Raw genomic sequence first — 27,090 nt, 5'->3', positions numbered from 1 at the left:
TAGGAAACTGAAAACATCATGCTAACATCGAACATCCTCATACATACGAGATATTAAACTAACTTCCTAGACCGGGTGAACAACTTCCTAACATAGCTAGACCGAAAGCGAGTAAACAGTGGGGGCCATGTTCCAGAAATAGCAAGTACGGAATAAAAGCTGCAAATAACAAACTAAGAATTTAACTAACAACGGCGAGCATCTCATTACCTGAATCAAACGTGAACATGAAGAAAATAGAGTACATACTCAGATTCAAACAGAATGTAAAAGTTCGGACATCGGAAACTTGCAAATAGCCAAAAATAAAACATATCTACATATACTAGACGGAATGAAACGAAAACACGAAAATTAGGCATCAATCACGATCAACTCTGTTTCAGATCCAGACGTCGGATGCTTATTCCACTCCGGATCCAAGCAATCCGGACCCAACAACAACCAAAATCAACTCCCTGAGCTCCGATTTTGTTCAGATCCACCACAACCCTTAACGATTTTACTTCAAATCAACAACCAAATGCGAAAAGCATCCAATCGGGTAAACAACCACAAACGCAGAAATTAAAAAAAAAAACATAATTCATGCTCGAAATCAACACCGCCATATCTGAAAACAGAAATTGCATAAAGTCACGAGAATCCAACAAGAAACAAATCCGAGCTTCGAACGGCGAAGCTCGGTGAATATTCACGTCAGCAAAATAAAATGAAAGCAAATAATTGTATCTTCGCCCTCCGTGAGGACGGTGTTACACAGCAAACTAGCAGCAAACGAAACCCGAAAACCCCTCTAGTTCCCGAAAAATAAAAACCTAAAGTGTGCAGAAGTGTCTGTGAGCAGAGAGCTAAAAGGCCTAAGTGTCGGGAAACCCCTGGAACGAACTCTTTTCCGAACTCTCCCTTCAATTGCATGATCTCTTCTTTATATAGGTGCGGGGTTGATCTTCTAGAAGCCTTCGCAGAAATCTCTATTCTGCCCTTCAGCATCCGTGATCTCCTCCGTCTAGTCATTTTTGTCATATTGCTCACTTTTCTCGCCAGTTCCTTGCGGCATACAAACGTCCTTCTCTTTTTCCTGGACCTGGCGAACTTTCTACACATCTGCTTAAAAAGGTGTGTTAGACCCCGTAAATGTATGAATTCAACCCCTTAATTAATGCATGAAATTAGTCTTATCACACACATAGCAAGCACATGCTTTCTCAAACACACGGTATCACTCACAAGTAAAGCACCAGCATGCAAGGTCTCAAAAGGTTTCCTAGAAAGAGCATCGGCAACCACATTGTCCTTTCTCTTCTTATACCTAATGACATAGGGAAAAGTCTCTAGGAAAACACTCCATTTAGCATGTCTTTTATCAAGTTTATGTTGCCCTCCTAAGAACTTAATAGACTCATGATCTGTGTGTATCACAAACTCCTTGTGCATCAAGTAGTGTTGCCAATTCTCAAGGCAACGGACTATAGCATACAACTCCTTGTCGTACGTGGGGTAGTTCAATTGGGCTTGATTTAGCTTTTCCGAGAAGTAAGCTATGGGCTTACCCTCTTCCATGAGAACTCCTCCAATCCCCACACCACTTGCATCACATTCAAGTTCAAAAGTTTTATCAAAATTAGGGAGTGCTAGTAAGGGAGCATGTGTGAGGTCATTTTTCAAAGTACTAAACGCTCTCTCTTGCTCCTCCCCCCACTTAAACTCAACATTTATTTTGAGAAGGTGGTTCAAGGGTGAAGCTTTTGTGGAAAAATTCCTAACAAACCTCCTATAGAAGCTAGCAAGGCCATGAAAAGACCTAACTTCACTCACATTCCTAGGTGTTGGTCATTCCCTAATGGCTTTCACCTTTTCTTCATCTACCCGCACTCATTCCTTTCCCACAACAAAACCAAGAAACACAACTTCCTCAACACAAAAAGTGCATTTTACCAAATAAAAAAAAAAACACAAAAAGTGCATTTAGGCAACTTGGCATATAAAGCATGCATTCTCAACACTTCAAGCACATTCCTAAGATAACTAGCATGCTATTCAACACTACAACTATAAATCAAGATATCATCAAAATATACCACCACAAATTTCCCAATAAAAGGACGAAGCACATGATTCATCAAACGCATGAATGTAGAAGGGGTATTAGTTAAACCAAAAGGCATCACAAGCCATTCATACAAGCCAAATTTGGTTTTAAAAGAGGTTTTCCATTCATCTCCTTCTTTCATGCGAATTTGGTGGTATCCACTAGCCAAATCAATTTTAGAGAAACATATAGAGCCACAAAGATCGTCTAACATGTCGCCTAACCTAGGTAGAGGGTGTCTATATATGATGGTGATTTTGTTAATTGCCCTACAATCTACACACATCCTCCAACTACCTTCTTTCTTAGGTACAAGAATGACGGCTACGGCACAAGGAGATAGAGATTCACGAATTAGACCTTTGGCAAGGAGTTCCTCGACTTGCCTTTGTAGCTCTTGTGTCTCCTTGGGATTCGCCTTGTATGCGGCCCGGTTTAGGAGTGACGATCTCGGTAAAAAAATCAATTTGATGCTCGATCCCCCTCATGGGAGGAAGTTCACTCGGGAGTTCCTCCGGAAATACATCTTCAAATTCCTGCAACACACTTTGGACAATCAAAGGACATGGGTCAAGGTTAGTAGCTAAGCACAAATCCTTACGGACCATGAGGAGGACGGAGAGGTGATTGTTTAGTGCCCACCCAAGGTCGGTTTTACTAGCTATCAAACATTCATTTCCCTCTCTTGTTTGTGGGTGCTCTCCTTTGGACGTTTTTATTTTTCTCACACCACCCCCACTCTCACTTGGCTTTTTTAGCTCACATTATTTTACTAGCCTTTTTTCCCTATCTCTCTCTCTTTCCTTTTGTAGATGTTGGCTAGCCTCAAACACGGCACTAGGTAGCAATGGCTTCAAACGAACCTTCACCCCGTTGAGCATGTAGAAATACTCATTTGTGAAGCCATTTTTGTAGGCCCTTCTATCAAACTCCCATGGCCTCCCTAGCAAAACATGACATGCCGTCATAGGAATGATATCACATAGGATTTCTTCTTCAACTTCCCCAATCTTCAATGGAACTTTGCATTGAGCCTTCACCTTCAACTCTCCGGAATCCCCTAACCATTGCAATTTGTAGGGGTTTGGGTGTTTAAGGACCTTCAATCCCAATTTGGCCACCAACCTATCACACACCACATTTGTACAACTCCCTCCATCTATGATGACCAAGCACGTCTTGGATTTCACCTTACACTTTATATGAAAGATGTTGCACCTTTGCTCCTTATGCTCCTCAAGGTTGGGTTGTACATTGAGTATTCGGAGTACAACCATAGCCCTTAAGGGTGTATCTTCATCATCGCCACTAGAGAAAGCTATGTCGGTGTCCGGGCTCACTTCTTTAGTGCCCACATCTTCTCCTTCTTCTTCATCTTCCTCACTATACACGCTACCATCTTGCCCGATAACCATTACCCGTTGGTTTGGGCACTCACGTGCATAATGGCCATACCCCTTGCACTTGAAACATTGAACCTTCTTGTCTTCCATATGGGCTATAGCTTTAATAGGTTGAGTACCCGGTAAAGCCGTCACGGTTGGTCTCCCTTGGGTATTTAGATTAGCCGTGTTTTCCACCTTCTTGCCGGGAGCGCTCCACTTGCTAGGCCCCGTCCCTCCCCCGGTTTGGCTAGACGCCCATTTAGTCCGGCTAGAAACCAACTCCTTACTTTGCCTCTCAAAAGTATCGGCAAACCCAATCACCTCATCCAAGGAAATTCCCCTCAATGCTTCCACTTGCACCTTGTGCTTCAAATTGATGTTAAGGCCATTGATAAATCGATCTTGAGTCGCCTCTTCTCGCTCCTCCACTCCTACCTTACTCATCAATGATAGGAGTTCATAGTAGTACTCCATTACGCTCTTCGTCCCTTGCTTCAAATCTTCGTCCCTTGGTACAAAGGTAGTCCTCATGAGCTCACACAACTCCGCCCACGAACCCACTTCTCCTCTCCTAACCATCCTTCTCCTCCTCATCGTATCATTCCACCATGTATCCCCTTTGCCACGAAACTCGGCTATGGTCACCTTCACCTTATCACCTTCCGAAAAGTTATGGAGTGAGAAAATTTTGCTCATTTGGGACTCCCATTCCAAGTAGGCTTCGGGATCAAACTTGTCGTGGAACTCGGGAAATGTGTGCTTGATAGATTTGGTTGGATCATCATACCTCGGCTCCATCTCCTCCTCCTCATAGTTTCTATTTCTTCTATGCCTACCATCCCACCCATGGTGCCCCATGTTTCCATTCCCTCTTCCGCCCATCATGTTCCCAAACCTACCATTCCTATTCCCATTCCGTCCTCCTCCATGTCCTCAACGCCCCCCATGATCGTACCAACCATAGGGCTCTTCCTCTCCATTACTCCCCTCGGAGGCATCGTGATGTGTGGGATTGCTCCTAGGGGTGTTTGACCTTGATAGTCGCAAGGCCTTCAAAGCGTTGAGCTCGTCGTGGAGAAAATCTTGGTTTTCATGGATTGATACTTGGTTCTCCTTGAGTTCCTTCAAATCCCCGAACATAGCATCTTGAGTGACATGCATTGTTGTTTGGCCTTCTTTTAGATCGCTCAAATCCGTCATAATTTTTGTCATCAAGCTTTTCAACTCATCCCCCGCCAAATTATGACTCGGGCTCGCACCCGGTTCAACTCTCTCCGGTTGTGAATCCTCCATCGTGGTGGATCTAGTACGAGGTGGCATTCAAAATGGTACCTATAATAAGAAATAAAAATAAACTAGGATCTAGTCCTAGGGATTAGTAAAATTCACACTCACACACACAAGAAAGGGAGATTTTAGTAAGAACTCACTTCCCAATTGGTAATCCCACCCCCAATTCACTCACCAATGTCACTCGGAACAAGGCTTAGAATATAGTGAGGGCTAGGTCCACTCACTCTCAATATCCAACTTCCTAAATGCAAGTGCTAAGACAAATCAATCAAGGTATACACATAGGCAATATAACCAAGTAAGTAAAGCCAATCAAGCATGTGAAAGTAAGGTTCAATGCCTAAGGAAGCTAACAAACAAACTTAGTTGAGCTGAAAATTTATGTTACTCTTGGCTGATCTTTAGGAATTTTTTTGATATGGCTACCCAACCCCAAAATTGATGAAACTTGGTAGATAACAAGATTAAAGGGTTTAGAATGAGGAAAAAATATCCCCAATATAGCAGGTTTTCGAGAATACCCTCGATTTTACGTTTCCCCAAATCTGTCAAACTAGGGCACAAAACAAGGCCGCAACTTCACACATTAATTTGACCTATCAAATGATGGAATTTTTTGCTGAGATTTTTCAGGAAAATAGATCATATATCAATGTTCATGCACACCAAAAATCAGCTAAATCCTACAACAATTGACCAATAAACAAGCAAAGGCAAAAACAAAAGAAATAAGGAAAAATAAGGAAAAGGAAATTTCATAGAGGTTTAAAATCAAACACTTGGTAGGCACCTAGGCTCTAGATACCAAATGATAAGGTTGCTTGTGAGGGAATCCTTCCATGTGCCCAAGAAATACCTAAAATAGTGTTTGATTTCAATTTTTATTTTTTAAAGATAAAGATAAAGAGCTTAGCCTCAAAAACTAGACTCAAAATGGATTTGGATAGAGAGAAAAGGGATGAGAAGAAAGTGTAATGAAGGAGGAATCCTCTTTGTGGACCTATGACCTCCCACAAGAAGATGTGGGCAACCCTAGGCTACTTTCACCCAAAGCAAATACTCCATTGGCTTTACATTCATGACTACATCACCATAAATGCATACCTATACTTGATCTAGTCTAATGAACATAAACCAAGCAACCTACATGTAGGAATTTGGATATAAATCTCACAAGGGAGATGCTCTCAAAGGAGTCTTCAAAATATCATTCATCAAAGTCTGCATATAAATGTCTCACAAATGGTATTTGTAGCTAGGGTTGGAACCCAAGAAAATGGCCCAAAATAAGTGAAAATCGTCTAAAACAGTAAAATCACCCTGTCGGGTGATTTCGCGGAGTTAATTCACCCGGCCGGGTGAACCTCCTGGACTCCAATTGTGCTCAGTATGAAAACACCCGGTCGGGTGTTTTCTCTGGACTCGCTATCTCTTCTGCGCGGCTTTTGTAAATCGGCCATAACTCTCTCCACCGGACTCCGATCGAGGCGTGCAATATACTCACGCGACCCTCTTTCGAAGATGAACACATTGGTGGCCTTTGAAGATCGTTTAGACGTCATTTCAATAGGTCGAGTACCCTTGGAATCCCACTGCGGCTTAAATGTTTGATGCACGGCTCCCATGATCGTATCAAACGGTCCATATCATAGTTTGGAGTTTGTACAATATATAGAGTTTGCATTTGATTACATCCCATAAAACATAAATATCTTTTGAGTAATTTTAAAGCATATTTTAGAATTCATACTCTCTCTGTCTCATAAGAATATGCATTTTCTAAATTTGTAAAGTTTTTTCTCTCTAATGAGGTGAGACTCATTCTCCACTAACAATACTTTATTTACTTTTTCTCTCTACCTTTCTCTTACTTTACAAATTTTACATTAAAACTCGTTCGAACCCAAAGTGTACATTCTTTGGGGACGGAGGGAGTAATATTTTTTATAGTGAATTTGAATTTTCTTATTCCCTTATGTATTACTTCTTCCGTCTGCCAATACTTGACATGTTTTTTTTAAAATTTTGGATTGTTTGTCATTTAAAGACACATTTACCTTATTAAGTGAACCTTATACTCCAATAGCCTACTATACTCACATTTTACTATAAATTTTATATATAAATATGAGACTTACACTGCACTAACTTTTTTACTTATTTCCCTTGTAAAGTCAAATAATTTCTAAATCCGTGTCGAGTCAAAATATATCTTTAATTAGCAGACATAGATAATACTATTATATTTTAAAAATTAATATATCTATATAAATATAAAAACGGAATGTTAATTTTTTGTGAATAGTTATTTATATTACAAAAATCATCAATAAATGGTCGAATTAGTTGTTAACAAGATGGAAGAATAACTAATAATTATGCTTAGGTCCTACTTATCGAGTTAACCCTACTCAAACAGCGGACAAACCGGGTTATAGTTTTATCGAAATAGAAATTTTTAACTCTTAAGGCTCTAATTTGGCATACTATTTGGTCAGTCCATGAATTAATTTCGAATTGCACTAAACAACTCTAACACCAATATTCCCACACTGTGTCCAAATGTTCTTCCACCACCGCGCACGTACGTCGAAATTCACATCCGCATTCCTCGCGTCACGTGATCTTCGTAGTAAGTGGAAAATATTTCTGTTCATTTTTATTTTATTTAGTTCGTAGAAATACATATGAAGAAATAGTTGGAGTGAATGACTAATATATTCTTCATCCTTAGGATGCTGATTTGGAAAGAAAATATAGTTGAAAACGCGTTATATAAAATAAATATTAAAATCGTTTTAAACACTATATCAAAAATGAGTATAATTATTCGAAAATAGTTGGAGTGAATGGACTAATATATTTATCATCCTTGGATGCTAATTTGGAAAGAAAATACAGTTGAAATATGTTAAATAAAATAAAAGGTTGAAACAGTTACAAACACTACATTAAAAATCAAATTCAATAATCTATTCTATTAAATTCAACTCTTTATATAGTGTTCTATTCTATGTTAACAAGTAGTGAATATTTTTTTAACTTTATTATCTTTAATTGATGTACATTGATTAATTCATTTATAGTCTCTAATGGTAGCTTTGAATAATTCTTTCTATCACCAATCTTCTCTTCCATTCAACATGCCCTTTCAAGTTTATAGTTATATATTTGATACTTACTTAATTTGTAACAATTTCTAATCTACAATCTCCATATTGCATGCATGTAAATAGAGCTAAAAGTTAGTACATCCGCACTAACACAATATTTTTGTGCATCTAATTAATTTTAGCTAATCCCAACTCAATCTATAAAATTGAAATAGTGCAACTTATAGTGTGTGATCAAATTGTTTGTTTATACTACCGTATCACACAAAAGAAGGAATTGTTGATTAACAAAATAAAGTTGTTATTTAGTAGCCAAGGTCAGCGCCTGATGCGCTCTAGATTCTCCGGGAAATGGGATATTTCAACTTCTTCCCCATCCATCTTATTCTCAATTTTATTATCAAATCTCTTTATTCTCATCTTCCAAAATATATTTTATTCCCTTATGTTTTCTAATTCTCTACTCTCCCGTTTGGTCAATATGTCGTTCCACGTTATTCAAGTTATCATTACACTGTTACTAAATGCAATCATCAGTTTTTGCTAAAGAAAACTGCTAAGTAAATATATACATATTTTAAAATAGCAATCAAGTAGTTTGACAAGCTAAATAATCTGAATTTGTCAATTTCAACTTTAACACAATCATTGCTCAACGAACTAAACTGATCAACCGATAATTTTGGTTGAATCGATTTGGTTTTTGGAGTTTATATATTATGTTTGGTTATATTCTCTATATTATACTTGTGTCTGTGGGCACCTCTTCTTGCAATTGGTGTACTGCACATAAGGAAAGATGGGACTTTGCTTTTTCAAAGAAAATAATAAAAAAAAATGCATCTTAATATGGCCTTAAGATTAAAGGATTTGATGGTCAATAATTAACCAAAAACACATAAAGTCATTATTGCAGCCCAAATTGTGGCCCTAAGATTAAACGATCTGATGGTCAATAATTAACAAAAAATACACAAAGTCATTATTAATCAGTTTTAGGTCATTTTATAAAATTCAGGTCTGGTATTATTTTTAGATCATTTTATGTCAACCTTATATTAAAATGATATAAAAATAAGCTAACGATGACCTAAAGATGCTCTATGTACAATTTTGTTATGTGGTTTTTGTATTAAGATCTAGTTGTAATTGCATAATTTATTTGATGATCTGGTTTGATATTGATGGCTCGATACGAGAAATAAAATCGAAGATAGAGGGGTTCACTGTGATTCGGAGGAGGAGAATGAAGACACACATCATGTGTTGCTTAAAAACTAGAATACATAGCTTCGTGTAGAGAGAAGACAAAAAAAAGAAATGACGGAAGGAATGAGCGGAATTTTGAATGACGCGACCCCTCAGCCATGAGCCACGCACATACCGTCTCCCTACTTCTACTTTCAATTTACAATCTTTATATAATACTACTGTCCACAATATAATAATGAGTGATGACTTTATTACAAAAATCTCTCTTTTGAAAGAAATTATGTGGATGGAGAACAATCATACCGTTTCTAGTTTCATGTACTAACACACAAATTCCCCTCTTTTCCACGCACAATTTACTCAAGGGGCAGGGCCACCCTAAATTGGTATACTGGATATACACTATTTCAATTAATGCTATGTCCTCTGTCGGTGGATCGTGTCATTTCATCACCTTCCTTTAATTCAATAATTACAATAATGCTATCAATTTTGAGCTCATTTTGTTGGTTTCGACCACTAAAAAAAGACGATTTTGTTGGTCAATCGCAGTTTGATCTCAGTATCTCTAATGATGAATTTACAGCTCTTTTGTCACGAGCTATAAATTTTACTTATAAATGTATGAAAATTTTAAAACTAGGTTTACTGCAAATCATAGTTGTTTTTTTAAACTACATATCTTGTATACTCCTCTCGTCCCATAAAAATAAGGGCATTTTCTATTTTGGAATGTTCCATAAAAATATCTACTTCTATTCTTTTGGTAACTTCATTCTCTCTAATAAGGTGAGTCACATTCTCCACTAACAATATTATAATTACTTCTTTTTATCTCTCTTTTATTTTACTAAGTGTATATTAATTTTCATATCATCCCAAATATCTATATTTTTACTGAGTATATCATATATTTAGATACGTACCACATCTCAACTGGACCATGTAGTACAGAATATAATTATAACTTAGAACTCAGTATCATGAATTACCAGTTGATCGTATGGAGCAATATTCAAAGAGAAGTGTTAATAGAAAAAATAGCAATCATTATGTCGTTGAATGATTTCAAAGGTTATTGTGAAATCTTGTAAATGCATCACTTCCAAATTCACCATGTTAAAAAACATTAGACTATTTACAATATGTGAAGTCTAATACGGATTTTAAAAGTGTATTGGTGTTTAACTATTTTAATTAATATTATTAACCTACTGAAATGACTGCTCCGAATTTTCCACACGTGTACCCAAGCTGCTCTTATTACAATATTGTGACCTAGCGATATTTTTCCTTTTTAAAAATGATTCATTGTCGCATTATCATTTTCCTTAATTTTGTACATATTCAATATTACATTTTCACCCAATACAGGAATTTATTAATTGGAACTAGATTACTTTCCTAGCACACAATCCAGACTAAACAAACATAGCCTAATTCGCTTCGGACGCAGAGATGTAGATTGATTTTGCTTTTATGATAGTTTTTGGTATTTCGCATTTATTTCTTTCACTTGTCCATTTTGGTTGTAGCTTAGTTTCGATAGCATGGAGGTACCCGATTTGTCAGACCTTCAGTTTGTCTTTTCATGTTCTTTTCTAGAATCCTAGTCACTAATTTTGGGTTTAGGTCATGTTTTGAAACATTATATTTTGATTTTATTCACGGATTGTGGGTCTGCCTAAATTCCCTGGGTGTTTTTGATTAAAAAAATAAAATAAAAAACAACCATAGTGTAATTTATTGTTAAAGCTATGGATAGATTTGCATTTTCGATTATGTTTGAAATGTATGATAATCAAACTATTGAACATACGTGCTCTTTATTTTTTTCTCTTTGAATTCTTAAAAATGGCTTTAAATTTTTCAAGAGGATCTCGATTTCAAATTTCTTGAAAACTCTCGCGAAAGTTTTTGTAATTTGTTTGCTCAGTTTTCATTAAACTATTTTGTGTCGGGACGCTGAAAATCTCCAATTTTCAAGGTCATTTGACCAGACCAAGCTATTCTTAATTATTTTCTTTTCTTTTAGTGAAAATAATTCTTGCCTGTCAATTGCGGTAACCTATACTAAAGTAATGTACCTTAAGTTAGTGAAATTTCCGAAATCTGATGAAAAAAAAAAACAATATTATTTCAGAAAGAGTGGGAATCGTAGAAGGGAGGTATTGCATCACTTGTAGTGGACCTTAGCAGGATGAACATAGTTAAAAACATACTATATGAATATCAGAATATTCCTCGCCATAAAAGTATTAGTACTAGTATTGCAATTATAGTAGAAATAGGAAAATGTGAGTATAATAAGTGGCCTTGTCACTATCCACCAATTTATTGCTACTAGAGATGTGGCAGTTCCAATATTAATTCATTATAAAGAATAGTAATCTCTTACTATTTATGTCTCTATTAAATGTCTAATAAGTAATTTTTTATTTGGACAGATCACAGTCTTATTTTTTATTTATTTTTTTAAGTCTTATTTCACTTTCATTAACTTCACTAAATTTTTCTATCCATTTTTCTTCACAAAGTCAAACAATATCTTAAAACCTACCTCGATCAGATATGAGTCATCTATTGAATTTCCCTTTGTCTCTCCCTGTAAACAAAAGATGAAAATGATAAGGTACTCATGATACATAATCACACTACTTTTGGGCTCTCTAATCCATTTTTCCCTCTTCCCAAAGTATAAACTTTCCAAAAAAAGTGCTTCCATTTCAACGTCCCATGTATTCCACCTCAACCAACGCTTCGGCCGCGCCAGATCTCTCATTACATATCAGTCCACCGGCGAAGACGACTTACTGCGCCGGTGATCCCTCGTCTCATTCAACCAGCAGTGGCAGCGATCTGAGCCACGAAAATGTTATCTTCCACACTAATCAAGTTGTTGAACCCGAACCCACTCTGCGGCTAGGGTTGGATCGCCACTGTCATCGGCCTCAGATGTACGGAGGAAGAGAGTTCAAGAGATCATCCACAAGGAAAAATGTCCGTGCCCCGCGAATGAGATGGACCTCCACTCTCCACGCCCATTTCGTGCACGCCGTTGAGCTTCTTGGCGGCCATGAACGTATGTCATTTACTAATATTTTATTTTATCTCACTATTTATCTTTTTAATTTTTTTAGTGTAAAATGTTGCAGGAGCAACTCCTAAATCTGTACTGGAGTTGATGAATGTGAAGGATCTAACCCTAGCTCATGTGAAGAGCCACTTGCAGGTGGGATTTAATTAATCATTATTTTGATACAATTTTATCTAGCTTCTTTTTTTTTTGTGCTCAGATGTACAGAACAGTGAAGAGCACTGACAAAGGAACAGGTAGAAATTGGAGAGAGGTCCCATATATATTCTCCGTTCATTATTCTCTTTTTTTGTGCATTTAGGGGCGACAAGGTTTGCTATCAGAAGAAGCATAATTGACTGACTTGCAATTACGATTTCTTTGAATTATTTTTCTTCTTTGGCAATCATTTTCTTTTTGCAGAAATTGGACTGAAACTGCATACGACAAGAATCGAAGATGAGGATCAGTGCAGTGTGATTGCACCACCACCACCACTTTGCCTATCATCATTACATAACAACACTACTTTCCAACACACTCACAGGTCACTGCATTTCTCTCTCGATTTCCTTTTACTTTCGTCAACATTTTTTACATCGAAATTTTTAAATTTAGTTGACACTGTATTGTTAATGCGTTAGACATCGAAATCTTGAAATTTTATAATATATTAACATTGTGTTGATAATGAATTTGGAATTTGTATAATATTAAGAGTTTATATTTAATTACATCCGTATGTATATATATATATAGATAGTAATCAAGGGGTCTTCGAGTCTTAGTACAATGTAGGATTAATATTTTAAAATGCTATAGTTGTGTTTTGGTTAGCATTTTAGGGTCATATATGATGATAAATATTCCAAATTTAATCGCGGAGAATTATTACATAAACTAGTGCGGCGCTAAATATAGGATTTGTATGGATGCGGTTGTTTTCATGTCTTAGTTTCTACCATCTCAAAGCAATGACTAATCTATTAATTACGTGGTTCATTGTTCAAATCTCAATGTGTCTCCAAAAAGTCAAAGAGAAGATCCAAATCTCAATAATAATGTTGTAATAGAGCACGTTTATGGTGACATTTGGCCAAATGGTAGGGGTCATGAAATTACGAGCGTTTTATTGAGTAATAATTAATGAATTCTATCTAGGACGGTTGATCGATAATGACTACATTATTAAGTCAATATAAAGTTAAAACTTCCTCAATCTCAAAGTTAAGTCGTATTTCTTTTTGGGGTTGTCCCAAGCTAGTTGAATCATTTAAGAAAAAACTTTATCATCTCTCATACATTACTCTCTTTTCATCTATCGTACTTTATTTCCTCTTTTACTTACTATCTCCACTTTAATCTTTAATACATCAATTTCTAAAATTTTGTGCCCAAAAAAAATGTTCTAACTACCTTGGGACGGATGTAATACATATATAAAAAATTTGCCAGAACTGAACAACCTCCACTAAAAAAATGTGTAAAAAACATTTTTTTCTATTCTAAAGACAAATTATTTATGCAGACGGCCATTATCTATAGAAGATATTGTAGTGCGACCCTCGAGCCAAGTTGACCCTCAAAAAAATTCTCTACAAGGAGTTGATGTATCTAAGGTACGTACGTACGTGTATATTCAAGAAATATTTTGTAGCTAATTAATTATAAACACAATTTGAATTTTGAATGTAGGAATATGATGTAAGGGCCGAGGGCAAAACTTCATCTTCTGATGTGTTGGTGGATTTAGAATTTAAGCTTGGAAGATCAATCTGGCTAATGGACCACTCTGAATGCTCCCTACTTAGGTGTTAATTATTTTAATTTCAACAGATTATTAGTAATATTCTTCCTTGCGTTGAATCATGGACAAGACAAATATGTACCCAAGGATTTTCTAGCTGGCTTTTGATAATGTCTATCGAAAAGTACATGCATTAGCATGTACTAAAACTTATTCAAATTAAATAACTTTGCTAAGTGTTTTTTTTATTTGTAATCTAATACTCCCTCCATCCCAATAAATATGCAACATTTGGTTTCCAGCATGGGATTTTATGTAGTGTTGTTTTGTGAGTTAATGAAGAGAGAGTAAAAGTAAGAGAGAAGAAAAAGTAGAGATAGTGTTGTTTCCATTTTAGGAAACGTTCCATTTTTATTGGGACAACCTAAAAAGGAAAATGTTTCATTTCTAATGGGACAGATGGAGTATTCTTCAATTATTTGTAAGTCATTGCTAAAGAATATGATCATCTTGAGATAATAAAGAATAACTTAAATGCTTTATCGTTAACATTTATCGTTATCGGAATAATATATATAAGTAAAAAAATATTTATATACGAATCAAATCAACTTCTTTGGACTCAATTTACAAGTATTATAACACCATTTTCAGTGTGTTGCAGAAATTCATAGCTAATTTTGTTTATTTTGTTGCAATTAACACCTCTTGATTGGTGATAATTAATTTTAAGTATTTTGTATAAAAATATATTAAGCAAAAGAAAAGTAATACCCTCCTCGTCCCATAAAAATAGAGACTTTGAGGATGACACGAGTTTTAATACAAAATTGATAAAGTAAGAGAGAAATAGAAAGATAAAACAATTGGAATGTCGTTAGTAGAGATTGAGACTCGGAGAAAAAAAATTGACAAAATAGAAGTGGACTATTTATGGGACGGATCAAAATGGGAAAAGAAAACTATTTTTATGGGAAGGAGGAAGTATGGTCGATATGGGATATGGAAACTCAACCCCAATTGGGATATAGAAAAGAAGCGTCTATTTTTGCAGCTTGGCTTCTGGATTAAAGCTTGGTGTCCGTCCGGTCTTTCCTTTTTTACCTAATCATGTTTTAGAGGATTTAAGCGCCGTTAAAAGGTGGAAAGAATCAAATAACTCAAGAAAATACATAACTCAATGACTTTTTGGAGGTGGCTTTGATACGTCTTCACTCTTCCCCATTTTTTGCTTCGGTCCTAGTGGTTTTAGAGGTGTTTTCCTTGTTGTTCTCGTTGCTAGGTATCTTGCGTAGCTAGCTAGTGCTCTCATGACTGCTCTCCTTGATTTTGTTTTGGTTGTTCTTGTTTTGTGAGGTTTGTGGGGTGTTTGTTTAGCCCATATAACCTTTGTTTTTCTGTTTTTGTGGTGACTTTGTTTTTGTTGTTGTTTTGAGCTCTTGGCTCGCCACCGTGTCATAGCTTGAGCATGATTTGTATTTATCAAAAAAAATGGGAAGGAGGAAGTAGTATAATTTAAGAAGTGAAAAAACTCACGTAATTATTGTATTTCCATTACTCATTACCAAATCGCAGTCTTTCATGTATACATTTAATTATCGTCATGTTTGGGGTGTGTCCGTCATAATTTCAAACTCCTATTAACTAACTAGTGTCAATTCCTTGCGTTGCACAGCTTAAAAAAACCAACCACACTTCGATTATTACCATTAATACGTAAAGTAAAGAAAGATAAAAAAAATACTTTATTGTGAACCATATCTAATACATTTGGACCACTTTCATTAAAAAGACATGATTCGGATCTATAACAATATCACTAATTATTCTTGGACACAGAATAGATCCACTAACATCACCTACCAAATATCATTGAAATTAAACATTACAACAATAAAGTATTATAATATATAAATATATATACACTCTTTTAGAAAAATAAATATTATCATCCAGAAAAAATCCCAATGAAATTTTATAGATTAAACTCGACCTTATGCAAACATATAATAAATATTAGGATAGGGATATACTAATATACTAACTAATTTTAAGTGCCAACGTATATCCAATCTCGTGCTGCCACGTGGTACAAAATATACAATATTGTAAACACTAAAGTGCAATATACATTTGTAGAAGTGATAGATGGATTTTAGCATATTGCATTTTAGTAATAGACAGATTGCATTTATATATAGTTTATTTTGTATTGTAGACAATTTATGTTAAAATGCAAATCTCAATAATATAAAATGCAATTTCCCTATAACTGAAATGCAATATGCGGAAATGCATTTACAACTTCACAAATATATATTGCATTTTAGTGTTTAAAATATTGCATTTTTCGTGCTACATGGCAACACAGGATTGAATATACGTTATCACTCTAATTAAGGATGCGCCCTAGTGCTCCCTTATTAGCATATATAAAAATAAATTACTTTTATTTCTTAAATCAATGCAATTAATAAAAAGAAATAAAAACACAAATAAAGTACTTCTTCTGTCCCATAAAAATGAAATATTTTTCTTTTAGGATGTCCCATTGAAAAGTAAACATTTCTTAAAATGAAAACAAAATCATCTTTACTTTTCATCTCTCTTTTATTTTCTTCACTAAGACACTAACTCACAAAACAACACTATAAAATTTTGTGCCGAAAAACAAATACTCCCTAAATCCCATTAGAAAATGAAACATTTGCTTTTCGGCATGAGATTTTATGTAGTGTTGTTTTCTGAGTTAATAAGGAGAGAATAAAGTAAGAGAGATTAAAAGGTTGAGATGGTGTTGTTTCCATTTTATGACACATTTCATTTTTAAAGAGACAACTCAAAAAGGAAAACGTTTCATTTATAATTTTTTAATGGAATCGATGGCGTATTTCATATTCCCTCGTCCCACGTTACTTGAGGTGTTTCTTTTCGGCACGGGATTTAAGAATTGTGTTTAGTGAGTTGAATAAAGTAAATTGAAGTAGAGGGGATAATAAAGTAAAGAGAGAGGAGAGAATGAAGTAAAAGAGAAGTAAAAGAAAGAATAAAGTAGGTGTGGTTTTTTTTTCCCTCAAACACCATCACGGCGAGGGGTTAAGGCGGACCCCTAACCTGTATATATCAAAAATCACCAAAAGAACATACATCATCCAAGCCCAAAAGTGACTCGGTCCGCACGAAAGATACAAATCACAAGAGCTAACAAAGCTACTATGGTATCCCCACAGACCGGGTACTAACCATCTAAGTAACGAGAAAACAAACATAACAAAGCTATACACCAAAATAACAACAAGGATGATGGCTAAAAGCTGGCCAACTTCAAAGGAAAATAAAAAACCATAAATCAAAACCACGAACCATGTGAAGTAGTCATCCATCTCGATATCTGAATCTGAAGTTCGGATAGCCCAACTGTGTGGTTAGATGTTTTGTGTTTAGCTAAAAATATAAATGACTCAAATAATTTGAGACAATTCAAAATGGACTACGACTCAAGTAACTTAGGACAAAGGAAATAGTATTTAATGAGATGGAGAGAGTATTAATAAAGATTTCTGCATGGCCCAAAATAATGGTAAGGCCAAAATAATGGCAAAATGAAGTCATGACCCACCATAAAAGGAAACATATAAAGGCCAACAGGAAAAAGATGGCCCAAATTGAGTGAGAGATATAGTTCCCAAAAGATAAGTTAATGGACTGGAGAAATAAACGTCAAAAACTAATACCAATAAGAAAAATAATAACTCACATTTAATCTTGTTACTTAGTTTAACTACAACTAATATCTTTCACTAATAATAATATAAATACCAAGAATTTCTAAACCTAGGGAAAATGATATATAAGTGATTGATTTGTTTCGTTAGCAAAAAAAATAACATTCTATTTCTTTTACTTTATTTTTTTCTTTTTTTCGCTCCTATTTTATTATTTCTTTATCTATCCTACTTTATTAGTTATTACTCCATTTGTTCCCATTATGTGTCTCGGTTTTGCATTTTGATCCTTTCTCATATTAATTGTCTCACATTTTTAACATTTTAATAGTTGACCTCATATTCAACTAACTCATTTTCACCCACATTTTATTATAAAATTACCCGCAGGGGCAACACAGCCGCAATTGGTTCCGAAGATGCAGAATTGCAAGACTAATATATAAAAGTAGGATTTACATCCCACTAACTTTTTCAACCTATTTTCTATTACATTTCTTAAAATTCGTGTTGTGTCAAAGTGAGGCATATATTGAGGGACGACTTTCATACTTTTATTCACTCTCCACTTAACTCAATAAATATCATTTTTTAAAATCCTTTGACAGGCGGGACAAAGAAAGTATATGCAAAAAATAATTGATCACGTGTAGCAGGACATGAGAAGTATATGTTAAAACGTTTATATCTCATAATTCTCATGAATTAAATTGTTTCTTCAACAAATAATACTCCCTTCACCCCAAGTTTTATTGCATAACTGAAAAAATAAGAGATAGATATAAAGAAAACGTTTTTAAAGTATTATTAGTGGAGAATGAGTCTCACCTCATTAGAAAGAAATGAGTTTCCAAAATTAGAAAGTTCATATTTTTTCGAGACGGACTAAAAGAAAATAGTTCATACTTTTCAGGGACGGAGGGAGTATATATATGGTTCTACTAGCCTAATAACTTTCTCATTAGATACTAACATACTCCCTCTGTCCCCAAAGAATATACACTTTGGGTTTGGCACGAGTTTTAATGTAAAATTGGTAAAGTAAAATAGAGATAGAGAGAAAAAGTAATTAAAGTATTGTTATTGGAGAACGAGTCTCACCTAATTAGAAAGAAAATATTTTCCAAAATTAGAAAGTGTATATTCTTGTGGGACGGACTAAAAAGAAAAGAGTGCATAGTTTTGTGGGACGGAGGAAATATAACTCAATTTGGATCATTAAATCTAGAAATGGAGGTTTCAAATTTAATTGAGATTTTAGATCATTTCTTTAGCAGTGAGCAAAAAAACCGAAAACCAAAATTTTCAAACCGAACCAAACCGAAATTTTGAAATTCGGTTCGATTCTTTCGGTTTTTCGGTTCGTGTTTGGCATCGGCGTCTACTTGCACTTGGGTTATTGACACGGGAGCCACTGATCATATTTGTTTTGATCCTGACTTAATGCAGGTGACAAGAAGGCTACATGATCGTGAGATCGAAGTCCAGCTGGGCGACGCTACAAAAGTGGCGGCCGTTGCAGTGGGAGACGTTTATTTGCGCTTTAGTAGTGATAAATTTTTTATTTTGAAGAATGTTTTATTGATACCTTCTTTTAGAAGAAATTTAATTTCAGTTTCTAAATTAGTTTTTGAAGGATATTCGATTTCTTTTAATGACAACTGCGTTATTAAGAAAGATGGTTCTTATATCTGTCGTGGTATCATGGAAAACGATCTGTACACAATCAGATCTACACAGTTTAATAATCGCAAATCAGAACTCAATACAAAATCAAAAATTTCAAAGAAACGAAAGGAACCTTCAAGTTCAATGAACGAAACGTACTTATGGCACCTTAGACTTTGTCATGCCAATGAAAGGAGGATTCATTCCCTTGTTAAACAAGATCTTATTAAAGGTCTAGAGGAGGAACCTTTTTCATAAGTGTGAGTCATGCTTAGAATGCAAGATGACCAAGAGGCCTTTTCAGGCTAAGGGCAATAGGGCCAAAGAAGTACTTGAGCTCGTTCATTCCGATGTATGTGGACCAATGTCTACTGAAGCAAGAGGTGGTTTTCGATACTTCATCACGTTCATTGATGACTTCTCGAAAATTAGATATGTTTGATGACCCACGAGTCAGAGTCTTTTGACAAGTTCAAAAAATTTAAGGCTCAAGTGGAGAAGCATCATGGTAAGAGTATCAAATGCATGCGATCTGATCGTGGAGGCGAATACCTCAGTGCTGAGTTTTTGGACTACTTATCGGAGTCGGGAATTGAATCCCAACTGACTGCACTGGGCACGCCCCATCAGAACAGCGTGGCTGAAAGAAGGAACAAGACCTTGTTAAACATGGTTCGATCGATGATGAGTTATGCACGGCTACCTATTTCGTTTTGGGGACATGTCTTGCTTTCTGCAAGCCATATATTAGACAATTTATCGTCAAAATCCGTACCTACTACTCCTTATGAGTTGTGGACTGGGCGCAAGCCCAATCTAGCACATCTCAAGATTTGGGGTTGCCCGGCTCATGTATTGGAAAAGGATCCAACTAAGCTAGGATCAAGGATAGAGGTATGTTTGTTTATAGGGTACCGCAGAGGGACGAAAGGTTATGAATTCTTTAGTCTCCGAGATAAGAAAGTTATTGTGAGCATTCACGCGACATTCTTAGAGGAAGACTATGTAATGAATCATAAACCCAGTAGTGAAGTGGCTCTTGAAGAGCTAACTTCTGTCACAAGTTCCATTAACCAAGAACAAGTACCAAGTGTACAAACAATTCCCGAAATTTCAACTTCTACTCCAAGCATTGTAGTGTCGTGCCGCAGTGGGAGGGTCTCTCATGAGCCCGATAGATACATTGGTTTGGGGGAATCTATGGATCACTTCCCGGACAACAATGTATTAAATCCCTGGAACTTTGCGGAGGCGCTGGCAGATGTCGGTCATTGCGAATGGGTGAAAGCAATGGATTTAGAACTACAATCTATGATAGACAAAGACGTCTACGATTTGTCCGTCCTGCCCGAAGGCTGTACTGCCATTGGGAGTAAGTGGATATATAAACGTAAACGTGGACCCGATGGACGAGTTAAATTCTTCAAGGCAAGACTAGTGGCTAAGGGGTATACCCAAAAGGAAGGTGTCGATTACGACGAGACTTTCTCCCCAGTGGCCATGCTCAAATCGATCCGGATACTATTGTCTATAGCAGGTTATATGGATTGGGGTGTGTGGCAGATGGACGTTAAGACTATGTTTCTAAACGGCGGTCTTGAGGAGACCATCTACATGGAACAACCCGAAGGATATGCCATAAAGGGTAAAGAACACATGGTTTGGAAGCTTAAGAAGGCTATTTATGGCCTTAAGCAAGCATCTAGATCATGGAACCAGTGTTTCGATCAAATTGTTCAAAAGTTTGGATTCGAAAAGTGCCCAAATGAAAGTTGCGTGTATAAGAAGGTTGAAAAGGGGAATGTAGTGTTCTTAGTTTTATATATAGATGATATTCTTCTAATTGGAAACAATAAAAAGATGTTGTCATCAGTACGAACATGGTTGTCAAATCAGTTCGAGATGAAGGATATGGGAGACGTGGGACACATCCTCAGAATCAAGGTTCTTCAAAATCGAGACAAGAAGATGTTGTGCTTGTCTCAAGAACCTTACATCAACACAGTACTTAGTCGTTTTAGCATGCAGGACGCCAAGAAAGGTTTCTTACCTTTTAGACATGGCATCCATCTATCTCAAGAGATGTGCCCCAAAACGCCGTCTGAGATACAAGCAATGACAAGGATTCCATATGCTTCGGCAGTTGGAAGTCTCATGTATGCTATGCTTTGTACGAGACCTGATATTTGCTTTGTTGTTGGCATGGTGGCAAGATATCAGTCTAATCCGGGCCAAGGACATTGGACTGCCGTAAAGAACATACTCAAGTATCTTAAACGGACTAAGGACTATGCTCTTGTTTACAATGCAGTCGAGCTTTGTCCTTTGGGATATACTGACTCAGACTTTCAAGCTGATCAGGACTCGAGAAAATCTACTTCAGGATATGTGTTCACTTTAGGAGGTGGAGCCGTAATTTGGAAGAGTGTGAAGCAGAAATGCATCGCGGACTCGACCATGGAAGCTGAGTATGTGGCCGCTTCGGAGGCTGTAAAAGAGGCAGTATGGTTCAAGAACTTCCTTATGGATTTAGGTGTGGTAACGAATCTGCCCAAGAGCATCACCGTTTATTGTGACAATTCTGGTGCTGTGGCGAATTCGAAGGAACCAAGAGCTCACAAAGCGAGCAAACACATAGAGCGGAAGTATCATACCATCAGGGATATAGTGCAGAGAGGAGATATACAAGTGGTCAAGATTGCGTCAGAGAACAACCTGGCAGATACTTTTACAAAGGCATTGGCGGTGAAACCGTTCGAGGGCCACGTTAAAGGGATGCGAGTTCGATTCATTCAAGACCTCAACTCGCTTTCAGTATAAGTGGGAGAAATTTAGACGTGTGCACTACTGTTTTGTATACTCGAAAGCTGTTTTGAGTATAAGTGGTAGATTGTTAGGGTTTGTATACTAGAAATCACCTTTCGAGTGATTGAATACTGTAAAACTCTAATTATTATTTTCCAATGAATGCAACAGATTATTTTTGTCATGATGTTGTTAGGTTTTACATTTAATGGATGTGTATTGCATATTTAAATGTATTAGCGAACATAACAAAGTCTAAGTCTTTGTTTAGTAGACCGGTTGTGGGTTGCGCTCAATTTAAGGTACGCGGTCAGTCCTGAACAAAGAAAAATAATAATTTCACAACCTAGATAGGCCTAGACTACCTATCGTGAAAGGTTGCAATGTCAGTCCGATTATTTCTAAGCCTTATTGAAATAAGATGACTTTGGTGTGGTATAGCACTGAATGGATCTAACAGCAAGACGAGTCTTTATGCTATCTACTAAAAGACGAGGTCTTGATAATCAATTTCTTAATCAATGTATGTTAGCATTGAGCATACTATATTGAGTATCTACTACTTTGACTTACCAAAGGTGTGGTTTTTCGTCACCCAACGATCCAGGTATATTGGGTAGTGGTGATCATTATCTGGCGATGCTAGGATTGCTATTATGTTGAATCGTGCGCGAGGAGAGTCTCGTTTGATAACATCCACAAGAGGAGCTCGAAACAAGGTTTTATTATTCGGAACCTAGCTAGTTGGAGTTTGATTACTCTATGAATAATAAATAAGAGTTTCTTGCTAAGTCCACTCTTGAAGATTAAAATATGTTAATTAATTAAGTCCATGGCAGACATTGATTAATTAATGGATATTTCTATATTAAGAACGGGAAATGAATTACGCACATAAAAGGAAACCCGGAATACTTGTAATTTCGGATTTGGAAAGGCAGTGCAATATTACTTCTGTAGTGGCTGATTGTAATATTCCAATATAAGCTTGTATTAAATTGTGGGTTCAATTTAATTAGTAAAAAGCTAATTGGGTGAGGCCATGTCCAAATTCTTCCTTAGATCCCTAATTGGGCCCAATATGTGAAAATGCACTTTTTCCACATCATAATTTTCGTCCCCCTCATAATTGAGAAAGGATCGAAAATTGCTCTCCTTCCGTGAGCTGGTTTCTGTCTTCGTTATTTAAGTCCTAGTACACTGGTGAGATTTGCCCACAAAAATATCAGTCTACAGTCCGGGACACCAGTCAGAAGATTCGAGGTCGAGTTCTCAAGATCTTCACGTAGAGAAGACGCAAGCCATCTTCGATTCTTAAGTGAATCAACAAAGGTAAATTGGCTAACTCCGTAGTAAGCATGTTTTAGGAATTGTTTGTGCTAAAGCATGTTTAAAATTCAAGTTATGAGCATGATACATGTGATAATTACGCGAATAGAATTTATCTAAATAATCTGTTAAATAGATCAGTATTATGTGATCCGTTAGAAACGCACGCTTCCGTTGCCAACCCCTTCAGATGACGAGTACGACGTGTCTATATCATCGGACTCGGACAACAATGATGATAGATCTCATTTTCGTATTCCGTCTAGCACTGGCGGAAATGAGGAGATGCCTCATCCCCCTCCACCCACTAACACTACAAAAGCTTTGAAATCTTATATTTTTGTTAAACACTACAAGAAGGTCCCGAGTGGTGATTCCAAGTCCTCATGATCCGCACTCTCAAGAAGACATATCGGCATTTCATGCATATTGTAACTATTATGATAAAGTCTACAAATTTGCGAGTGGTGGGGGATATGGCACCCTCCATCGTCATTTGGTGACAAAGCATCCGGTATAATTTGGCACTACCTCTACCCAAACCCAACTAAACTTCCAACCCGGTGGCTCAGGTTCGTCAGGTACGCCTCTTTTTAAATATGATCAAAAAACTTTTGCTGACGTTATGACTAGATGGGCTGCAATGAAGCATTTTCCTTTTAATGTTTATGATGATAAAAAAAATTGAGGTTACTATGCAAAGTGGTTTATACGTAGCTATCAAAAGAGTAGGTCGAATGACTGTTCAACGATCTACCGTTAGACAATGTTTAGAGAAAAAAGTTGAATTATCACGTTATTTACTTAACTTGGGCTACAAAGTGAACATTTGCTCAGATGTATGGACTGATTGTTTTAACTGGCATTCATGCATGGGCATTACGGTTCACTTTGTGGACAATAGTTGGACTTTGAACAAGCGTTTAATTGGTTTTAGAGAATTTGAGACACCACACACTGCACCCGAAATTGCTTCTATAATTATTCAAGTTTTGAATGAGTTTCAATTATGCAATAAGATATTTTTTGTTGGTTTTGATAATGCAACTGCTAACACTGCAAGTATTAGTGATTTGATTGCGGCTTGTGCTCCGGTTATTGGAGGTAAGTATTTTCATCAAAGATGCATATGTCATATTTTAAATTTATGTCTACAAGATGCGCTTGAATTATGGCAAAAACATGTTAGTCCTATTAGAACTGCAGTTAGATTAATCCATCAAAAGTCAGTTGTTGGCAAAGCTTGGAAAAAATATTGTCATCAAAAGAATGTAAGATATACGAATTTTACTATGGATGTGTCCCATAGATGGAATTCGACATATGATTGTCTGAATTCTACTTTGACGCATAAAGATTCTTTATGTGAATTTTTTAGAACCTATCTCGTTCATGATTTATATCTTTCGCATAGTTGTTGGGAATATAGCGTGGCTTTATTTAAATTGTTCAAATATTTCAAAAATGCAACTGTTGAATTATCGGGTGTTTATTATTGCACTATTGTTCGTGTTTTAGAGCATTGCATGTATATATCACTTGGTTTTAAAACTGCAATGAAAATTGCTTACTCTTCACCTGAATTGATGTGTGTTTTATATTATATGAATGAGAAATGACTTAAGTATTTCAGTGAGATTCCAACGGTGTTTTTGATTGCAAAGGTCTTGAATCCAAAATGGAAATTAGCCGGTACCTCCAAGATTTTAGATTTTTATTATAACAATTTGAGTTCTATTGATCTTGGTCCACTTAAAGCATTGCAATTGGATACCAGTGACTAATTCGGAGTAGACCTCTCAGAAGCATTTCAAATAAACCTCCCGAACCAGTCAATTATCCAACAAACCTTCGAGTTTAACTTGCGTGCTCTCTACACCGAATATGAAACCAAGTATAATAGTACCCACCAAGTCAGAAGACCTCCCCCTCCTCAACAACATAACTTTGGCTTCGCATTTCAAGCATATTATGATGACCCTGACGCGCAACCTCAATTAGCCGACCTATACAGCTACAGCAGCGGCGGAAGGTCCTCAGGTATGGTAAGTGAGTTAGATTTATATTTCGATTCACTTTTTTCCTTTGGTGATGAAGGTCCTACTCCTCCCGCCCAAATCGACGTCCTCGATTGGTGGGGAACACACAAGAAAGATTTTCCCATACTTGCGTCAATGGCCAAGGAGATTTTTTCTGTTCCGGCTTCCACTGTCGCCGTCGAGTCCGCTTTTAGTGTTGGCTCCCCTGTGTTGGATGAATCAAGAAGTAAGCTCTCCGCGAAAAATATGGAAGCCGTGGTGTTACTTGATGATTGGGCCAAAGTTGACGTCAGAGAACAAGAAATTGATTGGGATGATCGTCAGGAGGGATCACAAGAAGAATTCACCGGGGATGAATCGTAGGCCAACCATCAACCGCCGGCCAAGCCAAATAGGTAAGTAAGGTAAGAGAACTACGTGGGCTTTGATTCCCTAATGCAAACGAGCATTGAGGATACGTAAGCACCTCAACTTAAATTTTAAATTTAAGTTGAGCTCAAGTCCTTTTTCCTTTATTTCTTTTTTTCCCATTTGTTTCTACTTTAAAAATATGCAAATACAATTAAATAATTGTATTTGTATATACTCTAGTCGATGAAATAGATTTCTCTATAATGCTAGATTCGGGAAACTTTTGACAATTCTACTATAATTGTTAATTGTTAGAATAAATTCAACATTTAAAGTTGAATTGCTAAAGGTGTCCTCAATTTAGTTAAGTAGAAATATCTCCTTCACCGACTAAGAGTATATATACTTATAAAATTATTGTTCAGAACTTCTAAGTCTTTTTTGTAATTTGTAATTAGCTTCGTTGTTCACTAGTAGTCTCGTTGTATTTAAATTTTTGTTTAAGACTTCAAGACCTTAAGGTTTTTGTTATTTGTAATTGTTGTAACTTGTAATCTCAATAAAATTGCAACTTTCACCGTGTTTTTTTTTTATTTTATTTACGCACATTTCATAGATAAACAAATTTTAAAAATGCAAAAAAAATTGACAAACTGCCGAACCGGCCCGGAACCGGCTGTTCAGGCAAAAAACCGGCTGTTTTGAACCGCCCCGTAAACCGGCGGATTTTTTAACCGGAACCGGAACCGCCGGGACCCTTGGCGTGTCGGTTCCAGTTCATGGGGATGATGAACCGTGAACTGCCGATTCATGAACCGGAACCGGCGGTTTCGACCCGTATGCATGCCTAGGAGGGAGTATACTCCTCTACTCAGGCCATCCACAACGCTGTTTCTATACCGTTCCTAAACCGTTCCTTAAACTACTATTTGCGGGCCCCACTGTACTTTTTAACTCCATTTCTTAACTAAGGAACAGAACCTGCAACCCTCCGTTCCTTATCCGTTCCTTAAATTACTATTCATTCAATTTCATTTTTTATTTTTATTTTCAACTCAATTCAATTAACACAAACACACTTCATTAAACATTACTAATTGGAATAACAAAATTATAAAGAAGAATAATAAAACATTAAACATTACTAATTGGAATAACACATTACTCAATTCAATTAATCCAAACACACTTCATTAAGCATTAAACATTACTAATTGGAATAACAAAACATTATTAAAAACCAAACCCTTCTTCT

At 36.3% G+C, this 27,090-nt stretch overlaps 1 protein-coding gene across 1 annotated transcript; it reads left to right on the top strand.

Moving 5' to 3' along the window:
• Nucleotides 1–11,616: 11,616 nt before the first annotated feature.
• On the top strand, nt 11,617–14,173 carry LOC121761933 (probable transcription factor KAN4). Its single transcript, XM_042157646.1, has 6 exons — nt 11,617–12,177; nt 12,251–12,327; nt 12,392–12,428; nt 12,595–12,718; nt 13,700–13,790; nt 13,867–14,173. The coding sequence occupies exons 1-6, from the start codon at nt 11,832–11,834 to the stop codon at nt 13,987–13,989; spliced, it is 798 nt and encodes a 265-aa protein (XP_042013580.1). The 5' UTR covers nt 11,617–11,831; the 3' UTR covers nt 13,990–14,173.
• The last annotated feature ends 12,917 nt before the right edge of the window (nt 14,174–27,090 follow it).

Source organism: Salvia splendens, chromosome 13 (genome assembly GCF_004379255.2).
Source record: "Salvia splendens isolate huo1 chromosome 13, SspV2, whole genome shotgun sequence".
Classification (NCBI taxonomy): domain Eukaryota; kingdom Viridiplantae; phylum Streptophyta; class Magnoliopsida; order Lamiales; family Lamiaceae; genus Salvia; species Salvia splendens.
The sequence above is the reverse complement of the archived record's forward strand: the minus strand, read 5'-3'. Positions and strand labels throughout refer to the sequence as shown.

Coding starts and splice junctions, on each gene's coding strand:
- LOC121761933 (XM_042157646.1), top strand. CDS start 11,832: ATGTATTCCACCTCAACCAACGCTTCGGCCGCGCCAGATCTCTCATTA. Junction 12,178..12,250: donor GCTTCTTGGCGGCCATGAAC/GTATGTCATTTA, acceptor AAAATGTTGCAG/GAGCAACTCCTAAATCTGTA. Junction 12,328..12,391: donor ATGTGAAGAGCCACTTGCAG/GTGGGATTTAAT, acceptor TTTTGTGCTCAG/ATGTACAGAACAGTGAAGAG.